This window comes from Bos taurus, chromosome 21 (assembly GCF_002263795.3).
Source record: "Bos taurus isolate L1 Dominette 01449 registration number 42190680 breed Hereford chromosome 21, ARS-UCD2.0, whole genome shotgun sequence".
Taxonomy (NCBI): domain Eukaryota; kingdom Metazoa; phylum Chordata; class Mammalia; order Artiodactyla; family Bovidae; genus Bos; species Bos taurus.
The window spans coordinates 46,692,612-46,706,258 of NC_037348.1; the positions used below are offsets into that span (position 1 = coordinate 46,692,612).

At 54.0% G+C, this 13,647-nt stretch overlaps 1 protein-coding gene and 1 long non-coding RNA gene across 3 annotated transcripts in view; both read right to left on the reverse strand.

Annotated features, from left to right (window-relative positions):
• Positions 1-6,593, reverse strand: part of LOC101907654 (uncharacterized) — a 49,376-nt gene extending 42,783 nt beyond the window's left edge. The window contains exon 1 of the long non-coding RNA XR_239178.5: positions 5,895-6,593. This is a non-coding gene — a long non-coding RNA (uncharacterized lncRNA). The remainder of the gene's footprint in view (positions 1-5,894) is intronic.
• A 2,085-nt stretch (positions 6,594-8,678) lies between these two features.
• NKX2-1 (NK2 homeobox 1) lies at positions 8,679-13,154 on the reverse strand. 2 transcript variants are annotated; one of them, XM_005222055.5, is made up of 3 exons: positions 12,738-13,154; positions 11,661-12,046; positions 9,123-10,728 (listed from the first exon to the last, which is right to left on the reverse strand). In XM_005222055.5, the coding sequence occupies exons 1-3, from the start codon at positions 12,812-12,814 to the stop codon at positions 9,989-9,991; spliced, it is 1,203 nt and encodes a 400-aa protein (XP_005222112.1). In that variant the 5' UTR covers positions 12,815-13,154; the 3' UTR covers positions 9,123-9,988. The 2 variants fall into 2 exon arrangements, with proteins under 2 accessions (NP_001178387.1, XP_005222112.1); NM_001191458.1 differs by lacking the exon at positions 12,738-13,154 and having other exon boundaries at positions 8,679-10,728; positions 11,661-12,456.
• Between the last annotated feature and the right edge of the window lie 493 nt (positions 13,155-13,647).

Genomic DNA, 13,647 nt, shown 5'->3' on the forward strand with positions numbered 1-13,647 from the left:
TCCCCAGGGAGGTCCAGGAGGCTGGGAGGGAATTATCACTCATAGAACAGGGCTCCTAGAAATGGTCTGTAGTCAGCGTATCTCTATGGGGCTGTCTGGTGGCTGAAACTTCTGGTCAGGAGTCTGCTCTGGCTCTCTGATTCTTCGGAGGGCCATTCCTGTGCTTCCCTTCTGACCACCCAGCCAAGGCCCTCAGGTGGATGAGCTACTCCCCTGTGCTGTGCTTAGTCACTCAAGTCATGTCGACTCTTTGTGACCCCATGGACTGTAGCCCGCCAGGCTCCTCTGTCCATGGGGATTCTCCAGGCAAGAATACCGGAGTGGGTTACCATACCCTCCTCCAGGGAGCTATTCCCCTACACCTAGCAGACTGAGTCCTACTAGTCCAGCCCCACCCTCCTCTCCTGTCAGTTGTATGAGTTCCATCCTTCTGGTTTGCAGAATAGGGAGTGTGGAGGCTCCCTGTTGTCGGAGGCCTGTCCTGCTCCCCACCCCTTGGCTCAGGGTGAACCTGTGCCTGAAGACCACTCTTGCTTATCCACAGAATGAGTCCTAGAGAGATGGCGGGGTAGGGAGGAACCTACAGAGTTTACAGCTGGTATGTGTATGTGGGATGTCTTTAGATCTGTGTGGCCCCTATAATTTGACATCTGTTAAAGAGAACATCTCCCCTGGAGGAGGACACGGCAACACACTCCAGTATTCTTGCCTGGAGAACCCCTGTGGACAGAGGAGCCTGGTGGGCTACAGTCTGTGGGGTCGCAAAGAATCGGACACGACTGAGCAGCTAAGCACAGCACAGCATAAAGAGAACACCCAGGCTTTTAGGATGAGTTTTGCAGAAAATTGAGCAAGCCAGCAGGAGCTGTACAGAATCTCCACCACACACCCACCCCCCCCACCCCCCCCCCCCGCCGCCCGCCACACACACACCTCCTTATATGGGTTCTCCTGAGATTTTCCCAGAGGCGAAAATGCTTTGCAAGGACATCTAAAAACACAAAGCCTGCCTAAGAGGCACTATGTTGAGGAGGTTAATAAATTATCTCCTTGCAACATAAAAATGGAATCGACATTTAACATGCTATTATTAGACCGAGTTTCAGCCTAATAGAAAGTTCGTTAGATGTTGGTATCTGGGCAGAGACGACGGAATCTCTTTTCCTTAGGAACACTCATCAGGGAAAAAGCAGCAGTTCGCTGGTTTTGTTTGATTTCACTTGTTCAGAAAAAGGTTGTACGGTGAGATCGCTTTAAAAATCCCTTCAGGTTAGGGTTTGGATCTTCGTCGTAACCCAGTGAAGCTAATACATTGACTATATAACCTGGGGTCAAAATACACGGAAAATTTCTTCTCAGCCGCACACCAGACTTCTTGGGGAGATTTCCAGAAGGGGTTGGGGGCCGGGTGGGCAGGCGGCGCTCCGGTCTCCAGCTAGGAACCGGGTGGAGAGTCACACAGGCTTGGGGGTGGGGGCGAGGCTGGGTGGGAGGAGAAATTGGGGCTTTGGGCTGGGCGTTGGGGGTTGGGGAGGCCGCAGTGGGCGGGGTGCTGCTTTGCAACCGGGGTTGGAGGGGAGACTTGGGGGGTGGGGAGAGCTGAGGCCGCCGGCGGAAAGGGGCGGGGGGTGGGGGTGCGGTTTGCGGACTGCTGCTTCAAATGATCCTGGAAACCAAAACTTCATACAACGAGAGACCATAAAACAGCTTGAGATTTTAAGTGCCCACCCTTCTAGCTGAGACCGCTGACAACCAATACGAAACCGCGGGGTCGGGATGGGGGGGCTCGGGTCTCCGGCGGTGAGATTGGGAGGCCGCCGAGCCTGCCCCTGGGTTTTGGTGGCAGCTCACCGCCCCCGCCGCGCTCGGGAAGGACTTCGTGGCTCCAACCCGAGAATCTTAGCCCCCGACAACCTCTTCAGGCAGCCCTTCCTTTAAAAACAAGTTTGAATTTTTCATCAAATCTTTTACCCGTGTACTCTTCACTAAATGATTGTTAACCATCACTTGGGAAAAGCACTAACGTGGTTTTTCTCACCTTTCCTGCCGGCTCCCTGCCCCGCCCCCATCATGGAATCTTGATATTCTAAGCAATTAAGCTATATATTCAACAGGAATATTCGATTAAAATACATTGGGACTAAAGGCTGACGCATAAGGTCTGAGACTAGAAGAAAATATTTAGTGCTTGCCTGCAGATTTTGTCACCCATCATCCGCTCAGAAAGCGCTCTGAATCTTTCAGCGTGTCCGGCTCTTATGATTGCAAATGGCCCTGTTTTCAAATGGAAATAAGACTTGCAAACTGATTATGTGTATTGAATCGGAATCACTCACTAGATCCTCTTGTTTAAAATGTATTGAAAAAAGGATGATGGCTGCAGACCTCTGTAACCGGCTCCCTCTCTTCTCAGGAAGGTCGATCTATTTTGCAACTTTTTGCCGTTTGAGCACGTTTAAGCTGGATAATTATGTTGCCCTTGTGTCACTGGCCCAACTCAAAGACATGGTACACACACTATCTCCTATTCTGCTCCTTAGCCCTGCTTACTAAAAGCATCATCCCCTAAACACCAGATATACCAAGACACACCACACACTCATCCACCCTGCCCCAACACTTCCATCTAAAGACCAGCTCTAACCAGGGCGACTCAGCTGTCACAAACACCAACAGAATCTCACACACTTCCACTGGGCACAGTTGTTCCTCTCCTCTCCCCTTCAGTCTCCTCTCCTTCCTCTCTTGTCTTACCAGTGAACAAAACCACAAACACACAAAGCCCCAGCTTCCACACACACCCAACCAACAGAATCTAAGTACTCAGCCATGCTGAGAATTTTCAACAACTAATTTTAGGTTGGCATGACATTATAGTTGATAGAAAACAGTTCATACAGGAAGGTTAATGTCAACTGTTAGGGATGCATGGTGGTCCTTGTATGGGACCATCGATGTCAATGATTTTCTCTTTACACCCCTTCCCTATCCTGTGCTAGATGATGGCTGCGGGTGAGTTGGCTTTTGTTAAGTATTTGCAAAGGTTCTCTTGTTTGATTTGCAGTCAGATATCAGAGTTTTGCCCACTGTAGTGGGTAAAGCTGTAGTGTATGATACACTACAGCTCTTCCAAAATGTACTACACCCTGGCCTCAGCCTCAATAGTCCTACCAGGGAGCAGTAATCAACATTTCACTGACTATTGCAGCTTGGTGAGTAGTAAGGAACTGGCTACAGTTTCTATTTGCCCTGGTCAGAGGCACAGATGTATGCTCTGTGCACACCTGTGGTGCAAGAGTTACAATTCTTTCTGAAGCACACTCTCATGGGAAGGAAGAAGCCAGTCACTCCCCAGAACCACCCACCCTCCTTTAGACTCCACCCAGAAAACAGTGCCTTGCAGACCTAAAGGCACCAGAGTGCCCCAGAGGGGGAGAGGTTTAACCCTCTAGGCTTCAGCATCCTCTGAAAAAAAAAAAGTCTGTTTAGAAACCTGGTGCTTTGGGGGTACCTCAGGGAACCCCAACTTGGAAGTTCTCTCTATACACAGCTATAGCCAGATTTGTTAAACCATTGCCTTGGTCTCCTGGGGTAGAGGAATCAACTTACGGGAGCTAGCTCTTAGTCCTCTTCACATCATTACTGTAATTCCCAGTTTTACATCTGTGCTCGTGCACACACACCTAGCCTTGTGTGTGCCCAGATCAGGTAAATCGGTAGCACACAGACCAAATAAACTTGTTTTCCTAGAGCTTTGGACACCTTCACACAACAACATTGGTGCTAGGTAAAGTGGAGGCTGAGCCGTTCTGGGTGACTCTTCCACAGAATGGCTCCAGGATGTAGCAGCCAGAAAAGGGTATCCAAGGACACTTCTCAGGTCCTGACATCTTTCGTAGAAATGACATCATCAGCAATCACCCTAAACCCTAGAAATGTAAAGTTTAACACTTCACCGAGAGCCAGGTGTTACTGACAATTCCATGTAGCAATCAAAGACTGGACTACCAGAAATGTTCAAGATGTACAAAACAGGGGACAGGAGGAGGGAAAGTTTGTCTTTCTGTTGTCAGACTCAGACCTGCCCTCTCATTTCCAGTGCTCTGTGAAGGCCAGAAGAGGGGGATCTGCTAGAGGCAGCAAACTAGGGGCAGCAACGTTTCCATCTGTTTTTGTTAGCTAGCAACGGTGTTCATACTAACGATTTCTACTATGGATAATGTCGGTGAAGCACATGACAACAATTTTTGTTGTAGATTGCTTCAAGAAGTCTCATCTACAGCTGTGTGTCTCAGGCAACAAGTTCATTTTCTTTAAGGACAAATTTTAATATTTTCCCCCAAAATAATTAGTTCTGTGACAAGAAAATAAATTAATATTCCAATTTAAAGTGGGGAAAAAACTAACAAGGGTTTTTGTTTACTTGATTTTCTTAAGGAAAACTCAGTTTCATGTGACCTCTTCCTTGAGATAGTAAACACATTCAACTTTCTTACATCTAATGGGTTCTATAAGATCTCCTACTAAGAAAATCCTATGCTAATTTTTTCTTTTTGAAGATCCTATAAAATAGATATATAAGATACATACACATGTACATATGTATCTATAATACATACATAGGTGTCTTCTTTTTTCAGACAGGTTGTCTTATGCAGCCTACGTACAAATGGACAGTCAGATGTAAATATTGTATTGGATAAAAGAACTCTCTTCAACAAAGTCTATTACTGCCTGTGACTTTTTTTTAATGTTAGTTTCCATTTCAAGCAGAAATGTCCCTGCAAATAACTAAAAGAGAAATAAAACAAGAAAGTCCATTTAAATCTCACCCTTTCCAAAACTTTGTTACAACTCAACTAATAACAAAGATGATACACGTTTAGGAAGCAGAGACCTAATGGCAAACATTATCAAATGAGAAACCTGGGGCTGTGTCTAGATGCCCTCCAAGTAGGGCATTAGGTCACTGTCAGAAAGAAATGCATCCAGCCACTCCAACTGTGGCTTCAGAGGAGGCAGAAGCTGTGCGGTCAAGTTGCTGAGTCTGGCTCCTCCTCTGTTTCTTTGAGAATCATCGAGGAAAGTTCAGAAACACAACTACTTGGAGGAGAGATGACATTCAGACCCTGGTCCTCCCCTTCAGTAAACACATTCTGTCCTCTCCTCCCATCCACACCCGGTTCCTTCAGCGACTTGGATGGACAGGCTTGCCACAGAGGGTGATTGGTGAATAGGACATTTTCCTGAAGCTACCTGCCAAAGAGACACCAGAAAACTTTCCGTGCTCCAAGTTGAGGCGGAAGCCCCAAACTGTGGCCCACAGAGGGTGGCCTGAAGTCACAAGAATACATTTGCACAACCACAGGCACATCAGTCAGAAGGCAGGGAGGCCCAGAGGGAGGTGGTATCCAGTATTTTCTAACAGGGAACTGCTCAAGGAACACATTCAGTCTCATCCCTCCCAATACTCGAGGCTGTCGCTTTCCATCCATTCTGAAAGACAGCAGCATTTGAAACAAACCAGCTGGCAAACCATGCCCAAGAGCCACATCATCTCAGATTCACATTTCTCAACAGGCTTTCTAGTTCTCAGCAAATAATATCCTCTATCACTTGGCTCGCCCTGCCACCCCCCAACACACACACCAATCATTGGGGGGAGGGGAGAGCGATGTCTAGAGAGACTGGTGGCATCAGATCAGAATTCAAGGCAGCTTCTCACAACTCTCTTGTTTATAGAAAATGAATGTCTGCCTGGCTTGCTTTTAGTTCAGGAAAGGGGTCAGTCTTTATCAGCATGGTTCACACAGATCCTGGATTCTCCCCCGCTCCTTATCTTAAATTGACCCGCTTTTAAGATACAGCCATAATAGAGAAAGCATTGACCTTACCTGGTCCCTAATGAGTTGGAAGTCAGAAAACCCCGCTCTCCTTTCCTCTTAGCTCGGGTCGCCTCAGAAGAGACTCGGCGCTACCTTTTGTGCACTCGCGACTGGAGAAGGCCCCTCATCCGCGCCCAGACGCCCGCAAGCGCGCTCTGAGAGTGTGCGGCCTCTAACGTCTAAGACTTCTTCCCTGGCGTCTCAAAATCGGACACCTCAGTGCCAGCCCTAGGCCTGTCCCCGCCCCGGGAGGATTTCAAATCCCTTGGAAGGCCAAGCCCTTAAGCAGTGGGAAGAGCTGCCTCCGGCAAGGCCTTTGGAACTGGAGCGCGCGGGGCCTCCCCCGCCTCCAGGAGTTAGGGAGCGTTTCTCGCGGAGTCGGCTCCGGCCTGGCTCTGATTTCACTCCTGGGCCCTCGAGTTACTTCCCACTGAGCCGGCCCCGGTCCCAGAGCCTGTGTCCGGTCTGCTGACGCATTCCCTGCCCCCTCCCGCCTTCTGGGCCTGGAGGACTCCAGCTGTACCCGCTTGTGTCCCTGTTGGGGGGTGGCGGCAGGCTGTGCTCCCCCCTTCTTTCCTGTTCAGAGCATCTCTGTCCCAGTCTTCACGCCGCCCCTAAGCCCGGCCAGGCCAGCTGAGAGGGTTGCTTTCCTGCCTCTCCGACCCACAACTCCGGGCTCCCAGGTTGGGGCGGGGGTGGGGCAGTCGCTTTGGGATGCTAAACATCAAACAAGCCAAGCCTGGGGTTTCAGGCCCTGAAGCCTCTAGAGCAGCTCTCCAAGACTCTCGAGAAAGTCCTCGTGTTTACATGGCGGGGTTGGGGGTGGGGAACAGGAGGAAGGGGGTTGTGGGATGCCGTCTGCAAAATCTCCCCCATTTCCCGCAGCAGCAGTCGGGACCTCGGGATGGATGGGGTGCTTAGCTGGCGGCGCTCAGCTTCTCCCGGATCTGGGGGCAAACTGTGCGGCCCCCACGCGTGGGGAAGTTTCCCCATTAGGGACAGCCTCAGAAAGCTGAGTTCTTCTTAGCGGAGACCAGAAGCTCCCGGGGCCGGAGATGCTGGAGACTTAGGGGAGGTCCATGACTGAAGAGGACGAAAGATCGCAGAGGCTGACAGGGTGTGAGGATAAAGTGTATCTCCAGTATTTGGTGTTTTACTGCACCCAGCGCTCACCCCTTTCCCTATCGAGACGCTTCAGATTGCCTTCCAAGGCCGCTTCCTGCAGCTACAGCAGTCTCGCGGCCAGGAACGGAGTGAGTGGACCCCGCGTGACCGACAGAGAGAAGCGGCCAGGGCCCTGTTCGTCTCGGTCCCGTCTGCAGACACGGCTCCGTTCCCCTTTTTCCCGGGACAAGTAAACAGACTTCCAAATTAAGTCAGCTCTAGACGGCGGGGGGCGGGGAGGGAAAAGAACATATTTGGTAGTAACTCCATCCAGGGCAAGGGTGATCAAACTGAGGGTGGCATAGCTCACTAGAATTGTGACTCTCAGTGGCCTGCTCAGCAGCGAGTAGGGTGGGGTGGGGCAGCCCCCCTTGGCCGCGCCCCTTCCACGCTAGTGTACTGGGTGTGGGGCCAAGTCGCGCGTTAGCTCCCACCCCACAGAATTCAGACCTTAGCTGTAACATCTCCCCTGCCCGGCTGAGCCTGAGCCAAGTGATTTAACCACCTTCACAAACTGCCCCGGGGGGCCACTGCTGCCCATTCCAACACAAGTGTTCAGCCTTTCCAAATTTTCCTTTGTTTTCCAAAATGTGAGGCCTGCTGAGGATTCTCCCAACCAGCACACCCTCTAGATCCAACCAGTCACCCTCTTGAAATCTCTGAGTCTCTTCTAGATACTGAAAACAGTATCTCAGCAGCCAGACACGAGACAGGAAGCCGGCCTCGTCCACAGTTAGGGCACCATGGGAAAAAAAGTCCCCAGAAAGTCAACAGAGGGGACTGCTGGTGCCTGCAAGCACCTATATCCACCCCCACCCCCCACCCCCATTTTCCTTACAAGTTCCTGGGGCTTGAGGGTGGCGATCCAGGAAGACAGAGATGGAGTCAGAATGAGCTGAAAAGAGGAGGAAGAAAAGGTAGAGGCAGGCAGGCGAGACAGGAAAAACAAAGTTGAAATTCTAGGTGATAAATGAGTACATGCCAAATACGAATCAATCCCCCTGACTCAAACACTTTCAGGCCTAGAGAAAAGTGCTGGGAGGGGCCCTGTCCACAGTGCACTCGGCCACTTTTCCTGTAGGTTCATCAGAGATGACACAGAAGGAGCAACAGATTACCTAGGGACTATGACTTCTGTCTGCACCTCTCTTTCTTCCTCCCCTCCCCAGAGCAACTAAGAGTTCCCCAACAACTATATCAGGGTACCAAAGAGACTGAGAAATTAGGGGTAGGAAGAGAGGTCAAAGATTTTTTTTTTCTCCCAGGGGTGGATGTTGAGGCGGGATGCGATGGGGGAGAGGTGGAGAGTTGGGGACAGGAGAAAGATTCCTTACTACAAAGATTTAGGAAGCCAGGAGCCCAGAGATGAAAATCTTGGAACAAAGAGCAGAAAGCCCTGCCAGGGGTGTTCCCAAGGCCAGCAGCCCAGTAAGACACCTTCCCGGGCCCAGGAAGCCATGGGAAACGGCTGCGCAGCCTGTGCGGGGGAATAACCGCTTCAGAGCAGAGATGAAACCCACGACTTCCCCACTTTCTCAAAAACAGTCTCCCACTACATCCTAGTCCCAAGGAGGCTCTGCCAAGGATTAGAAATAAAGAATTAATGTTGAAATCTACAGGGACGATCCATCTATAAAAATAATTGTTTATTCAGGGTTCTTTAAAAATGGAATGTCCAAGGCCGACTGTTTTAAAACGTTGGCTCAGCTGTATAAGACAACAGTAGATACTTCTGCGGTTTTAAGACACAGAAGTCTGGCTTTGAAAACTAGTCCTTTGGTGTCTTTCTTTTTCCTCCTGTTAGAAGTAGTTTAGCTTTTCTACTCTCTATTGCTGAGTCCCAAGACTGCTCAAGGTTTGGTTCTACTTAATTCAGAAGCAGAACAAAACGCTCTCTTCCCGTGGGGCAAAGACTCTGGTCTCAGCCTCCTTCGCTGGTTCAGGATCCTTTGAGCCCCGACACAATTCGAATCCTGTCAGGCCAATGCTGAGCCACTCCCCTACCACCAAAAAATGCCATTTAAAGCCAAATTAAAACCAAACAAAAGATGGGGTTTTTAATCAGAAAAAGAATCCTTTTAATTTGTATAATTTATTAGAAGCCTCTCAGGAACTATATTTAAGCCAGATATCTACATAAGTTACAACAGAAAAAGACTGACGCTGCAAATACCAAACTGCCAAATAATATACACAGATTTGTCTTGGCCCATAAAAAATATGATGGGCTGGGGACCGGGACGGGGACTGGTTTTTTTTGTTTTTGCTTTTTACAACAAAATGTACAGATTACTAAAAACTAAGTGTTTAGTCCAACTTTTGACAGCGTTTTACAACTACAAGTTCACATCAAACATAAAACGATTTTAACCAGGGCCGGTCTCAGCTGAGCCTGGGTGGCCAGGGGGGCAAGAGGGGGCATTTCCTTTGTGTCAGTGGCAAGCGGGTTCTGTCTTTTCCTTTCCCCAGCCCCCCTGTCGCCCCTTCAAAGAAATCCCGGTATTTACAAGCGAGTCCACTTTGCTGGCACGGTGTACCCAGAGTGAAGATTTCGATCTTAAGCGTCCAGAGCCATGTCAGCGTAGAGCCCTCTCCGCCCGAGCGTGGGAAACCCATTTGAATCACCCCCAAAGACACCCCCAAAGCGGTTCTTGTTATGTCCTTCTCTGTTTAAAGACTCCTAAGAAGAACTGGATTCGCTTGGTTGTTTTATTTTCTTAAAAAAAAAAAAAAAAAATCCTGCACATTTTAGAAAAAAAAAGGAAAAGAAAGACGTCCAGCAGTTTGGTCTTTGTGTTTTTTTTCCTCTTGGTCTCAACGGGACAGGTTCTTAAGAAAAGTCGAAGCGCAGGGTGTAGCGGGTGGTTGGTGGTGTGTGACCGGGCAGGAGTGGGAAGCGATGAGGCAGAGCGCTGGGCTAGGCCCGGCCCGGCGTCCTCTCACCAGGTCCGACCGTATAGCAAGGTGGAGCAGGACATGGTGCCGTAGTCCGAGCCCGAGGAGTTCAGGTGGGGCAGGCTGGAGACCTGGCCCTGCAGCGCCGCGGGGCTGGCGGCGTGGTGCGCCAGGTCCGGAGACTGGCCCGCGCTGCCCGGCTGGTGGCCCGGGTGGGCACCCAGGCCGGGGCCACCGCTGCCCACTGAAATAGCTGCCGCGGCCGCTTGAGCGGCCTGCGCCTGCTGCTGCGCCTGCTGCTGCGCGTGGCCTTGCAGGCTGGTGGCGCCCGGCGCGGGGGCGCCCGCCTGGCAAGGTTTGCCGTCTTTCACCAGGACCGGCACGGCCACGCGGCGCGGGGACTGCTGCTGCGCTTGCTGCTGCTGCTGCTGGCACCCTGCGCCCCCGCCGCCGCCGCCGCTGTCCTGCTGCAGTTGCTGCTGTGCCGCCTTGTCCTTGGCTTGGCGCTTCATCTTGTAGCGGTGGTTCTGGAACCAGATCTTGACCTGCGTGGGTGTCAGGTGGATCATGCTGGCCAGGTGCTCGCGCTCCGGCGCGGACAGGTACTTCTGTTGCTTGAAGCGTCGCTCCAGCTCATACACCTGCGCCTGGGAGAAGAGCACCCGGCGCTTCCGGCGCGGTGCGCTTGGCAGCGGGGCCATATTCTTGCTCACGTCCCCCAGAGAGCCCAGGCCGCCCATGCCGCTCATGTTCATGCCGCTCGCCGGGCCCATGAAGCGGGAGACTGTAAGCGACAAACGCACAGCGTCGGCAGGGGCCGGGCCGGGCCAGACCACCTCTGCCGCCAGCGCCCTTGGGCCAGCCCGGCCCGCCCCGACGGCGCCCTTCTCACCTCGGTCGTCTCCACCCTGAGAGGCCCAGCCGCGGCGATCGCCGGCGCCTGCCTCGAGGCCGCGCCGTCCAGGGGGGTTACTGAGAGCTCCCCGCCTCAACCCCGGCTACCTCCCTCAGTCTCAGTGCTTTACCCATAAAAGCAGAGTGGATAAAGCCTTCCCCGTTCCTTTCCTGCCCATCCCTCCGGATTCGTGGGGTTAGCCGGCAGCAAATTGGGCTCAGATCAGGAGCCGGGGTCTAACGGTAGACACCCAGCTTTGGGAGCTTGGGAGAGGGAGGTGTTCACTTTCGAAAGCTTGAGACCCCAGATTCATTGTGCCTTGGCCGCTGTCTCCTGTCAGCCCGGTGAGGGCACTGGCTCGGCCCATTTAGAAACCCGTCTGGAGCCCCGCGCCCTCCCACCTGCCTAGCCTGGAGAGTGGACCAGGCCCGGGGCCTGAGCTCGTCCCAGCAGGGCACCCTCCCTCCCGGCCAGGCCGCGCCCTTCCGAGTTCTGCTCATCCCGGTTCTCTTAGCTGGGGGGGACGCCTGCCTCCGCGCTCTCCCGCGCCGGACCAGAGCGGACAATTGGCCGCATCTGGCAAACGCCAAATACCAGCTCCTGCCCTCAGGACTCCAGGGCTACCGAGTCCCTCTTCTTGGACCCCTCAGCTCAACCAGGGCAGACTCCCCAGCTCCTACACCCGACTCCCTGGCGCCACTGCCCGGCCGCCCACCCCTGATGCCCAGCGCGCAGCCGGCAGGCGCCGCGCCTTCCTGGCGGGTCTTCCCCGCGCCTCCTGCGCTCAACCCGCGGCCCCGCGGTGGGGCGGCCTCACTTACTGGCGGGGAAGCGCGGGTCTGGGTTGGCGCCGTACCATCCGGGGCCCGAGGCGCTGTTCCGCATGGTGTCCTGGTACGGCGGCAGCTCGCTCATGTTGCCCAGGTTGCCGTTGCAGTAGCCCCCCACGGCGGAGTGCGAGAGCTGGGGCACCGCCGCCGCCGTCATGTGGTAGGCGGCGGTGACTGCGCCGTGGTGCCCCACGGCGTGCTGCTGCATGGCCGCGGCCGGCGGTGCCGTCTGGCCCTGCCTGTAAGCCGCCAGCGGAGCCCCGAGGCCGCCGCCCTCCATGCCCACTTTCTTGTAGCTTTCCTCCAGGGGACTCAAGATGTCAGACACTGAGAACGGAGTCGTGTGCTTTGGACTCATCGACATGATTCGGCGGCGGCTGGAGGAGGAAGGAAGAGGAGGAAAAAAAAGGGAGAGGGGGAAGGCGAAGCCTCGCTGCTTTTTTTTTTTTTCTCCCTTTGCCAAATATTCTGGTGTTACCTTAACGCCGATCTTGTTGGATGTACACGTAACCGAGTGGACCGAGTCCGCCTTAATTGGCTTGAGTGGAGGCTCGGGGGCTGCCTCGCGTTTGTTTTAGCCCGGCGCCAGGTTTTAGGCAGCCACCAGAGGCGGGGCGTAAGCGCTAAAGCAACAAGACAATAGAAGCCTACATCTTGCCCGAGATAATTAGCTTACATGCTGATGACAAGGTAAACACCTTTAAGTTTCACTTGTTAGGATTTTTAGGTCTCAAAGAGGGAGAGAGAGACAGAGAGAGAGAGAGAGGCAGAGACGCGACCCAAAGCATTTCTCCCCCGGACCCCCTACCCTCATTTTTGTGGGGTACGCTGGCGCGCGGGAGGGGGGGGTGCGGAGGGGGGGAGGAAAAGGAGGAGGGAACCGAGAGAGGGGAGGGCAAGAGGTGGGATGGGGAGTAGCCGAGGAGGAGGAGGGCTGCTGGGGAGGAAGGAAGGTGAATGCTGCTTTGCAACCAACTTGCGGAGTTACAAAGTGAACCACTTTCCCATTCGGTCGGGGCTCCCGGGGCGGGGACAGGGAGTGGGCCGAGGACGGGGTAGGGGTTTCACCTGAGCCTGCCGGGGCCGCTCCTCCCTCCCGCCGCGGCCTCCCAGCCCCGCGCCTTCCCACTGCCTCCGGACCACATCTGGCTTCGCGGCGCCGAGCCCCAGTCGCCGCCAAAGGAGCTCGGGAGTCAGGGGCCGCACCCCGGGGCCGCACTGTTGGTCTGCTTGTCTGTCAGTCTGTCTGCCTCTTCTGCCGCCGTCAGAAGGACACCTCTGCTCCCCGCCCCCTTTCCCCACTACCCGAGAGAGAATCCCAGCGGGTGGAGGGGGCGCTGAGCAAGGGGGGATCGGCTGCCGGCGACAGGCTGTCCCAGATCCCCGCGCCACCCCCTTCCCCCCAGCTCAGGGTCTTCTCAGAGGCCCAGGGCCTTCGGCCTCATGCCCACCCCGCCCCCCAACCCCCACACGGCTATGCTTCCCCACCCCCACCCCCAGCTAAGGCAAGGACCCACCACTGGCCGCCCGAGCTGAGAACCTGCGGGAATTCATGCGAAGGGACATCGCTGAAGTTGCTCCACCTCGAACAAACCTGGTGTCCCCGACCCTCGCCCATCGTCCAGACACGGGGAGGTCTGGGACGGGAGGTGACTTTCCGAGGACATCACAGCCCAGCACCCCAGCCCGGGGTCACACTGTTTTTCCCACTCAGTGCTTCAGGGAGGCCTCGGGCAGGGAGCGGCGTGAGAACCGGCTCGCCTGTTGCCGGGTGGGACTGAGCCTGAACCCCGGCTGGACTAGCCGGCCGGGAGGGGGCGAATCCCCCGGCGTGAGCAGCCCCGCTGGCGGGAGGCTGGGCTGAGGCTTGCCTCCACCCGGAGCTCAGCCATGCAAAAGTGCACTTGCTTCCCGGGAATAACCAAATATCTTTGTTTAAAGTGGCGGCGTAAATGGCCAGTCGCTTTGTGGCCACGCT

Coding starts and splice junctions, on each gene's coding strand:
- NKX2-1 (XM_005222055.5), bottom strand. CDS start 12,814: ATGTGGTCCGGAGGCAGTGGGAAGGCGCGGGGCTGGGAGGCCGCGGCG. Junction 12,047..12,737: donor AGCGGCCCCGGCAGGCTCAG/GTGAAACCCCTA, acceptor TTCCTCCTCCAG/CCGCCGCCGAATCATGTCGA. Junction 10,729..11,660: donor AGACCCGCGCTTCCCCGCCA/GTAAGTGAGGCC, acceptor TGTCGCTTACAG/TCTCCCGCTTCATGGGCCCG.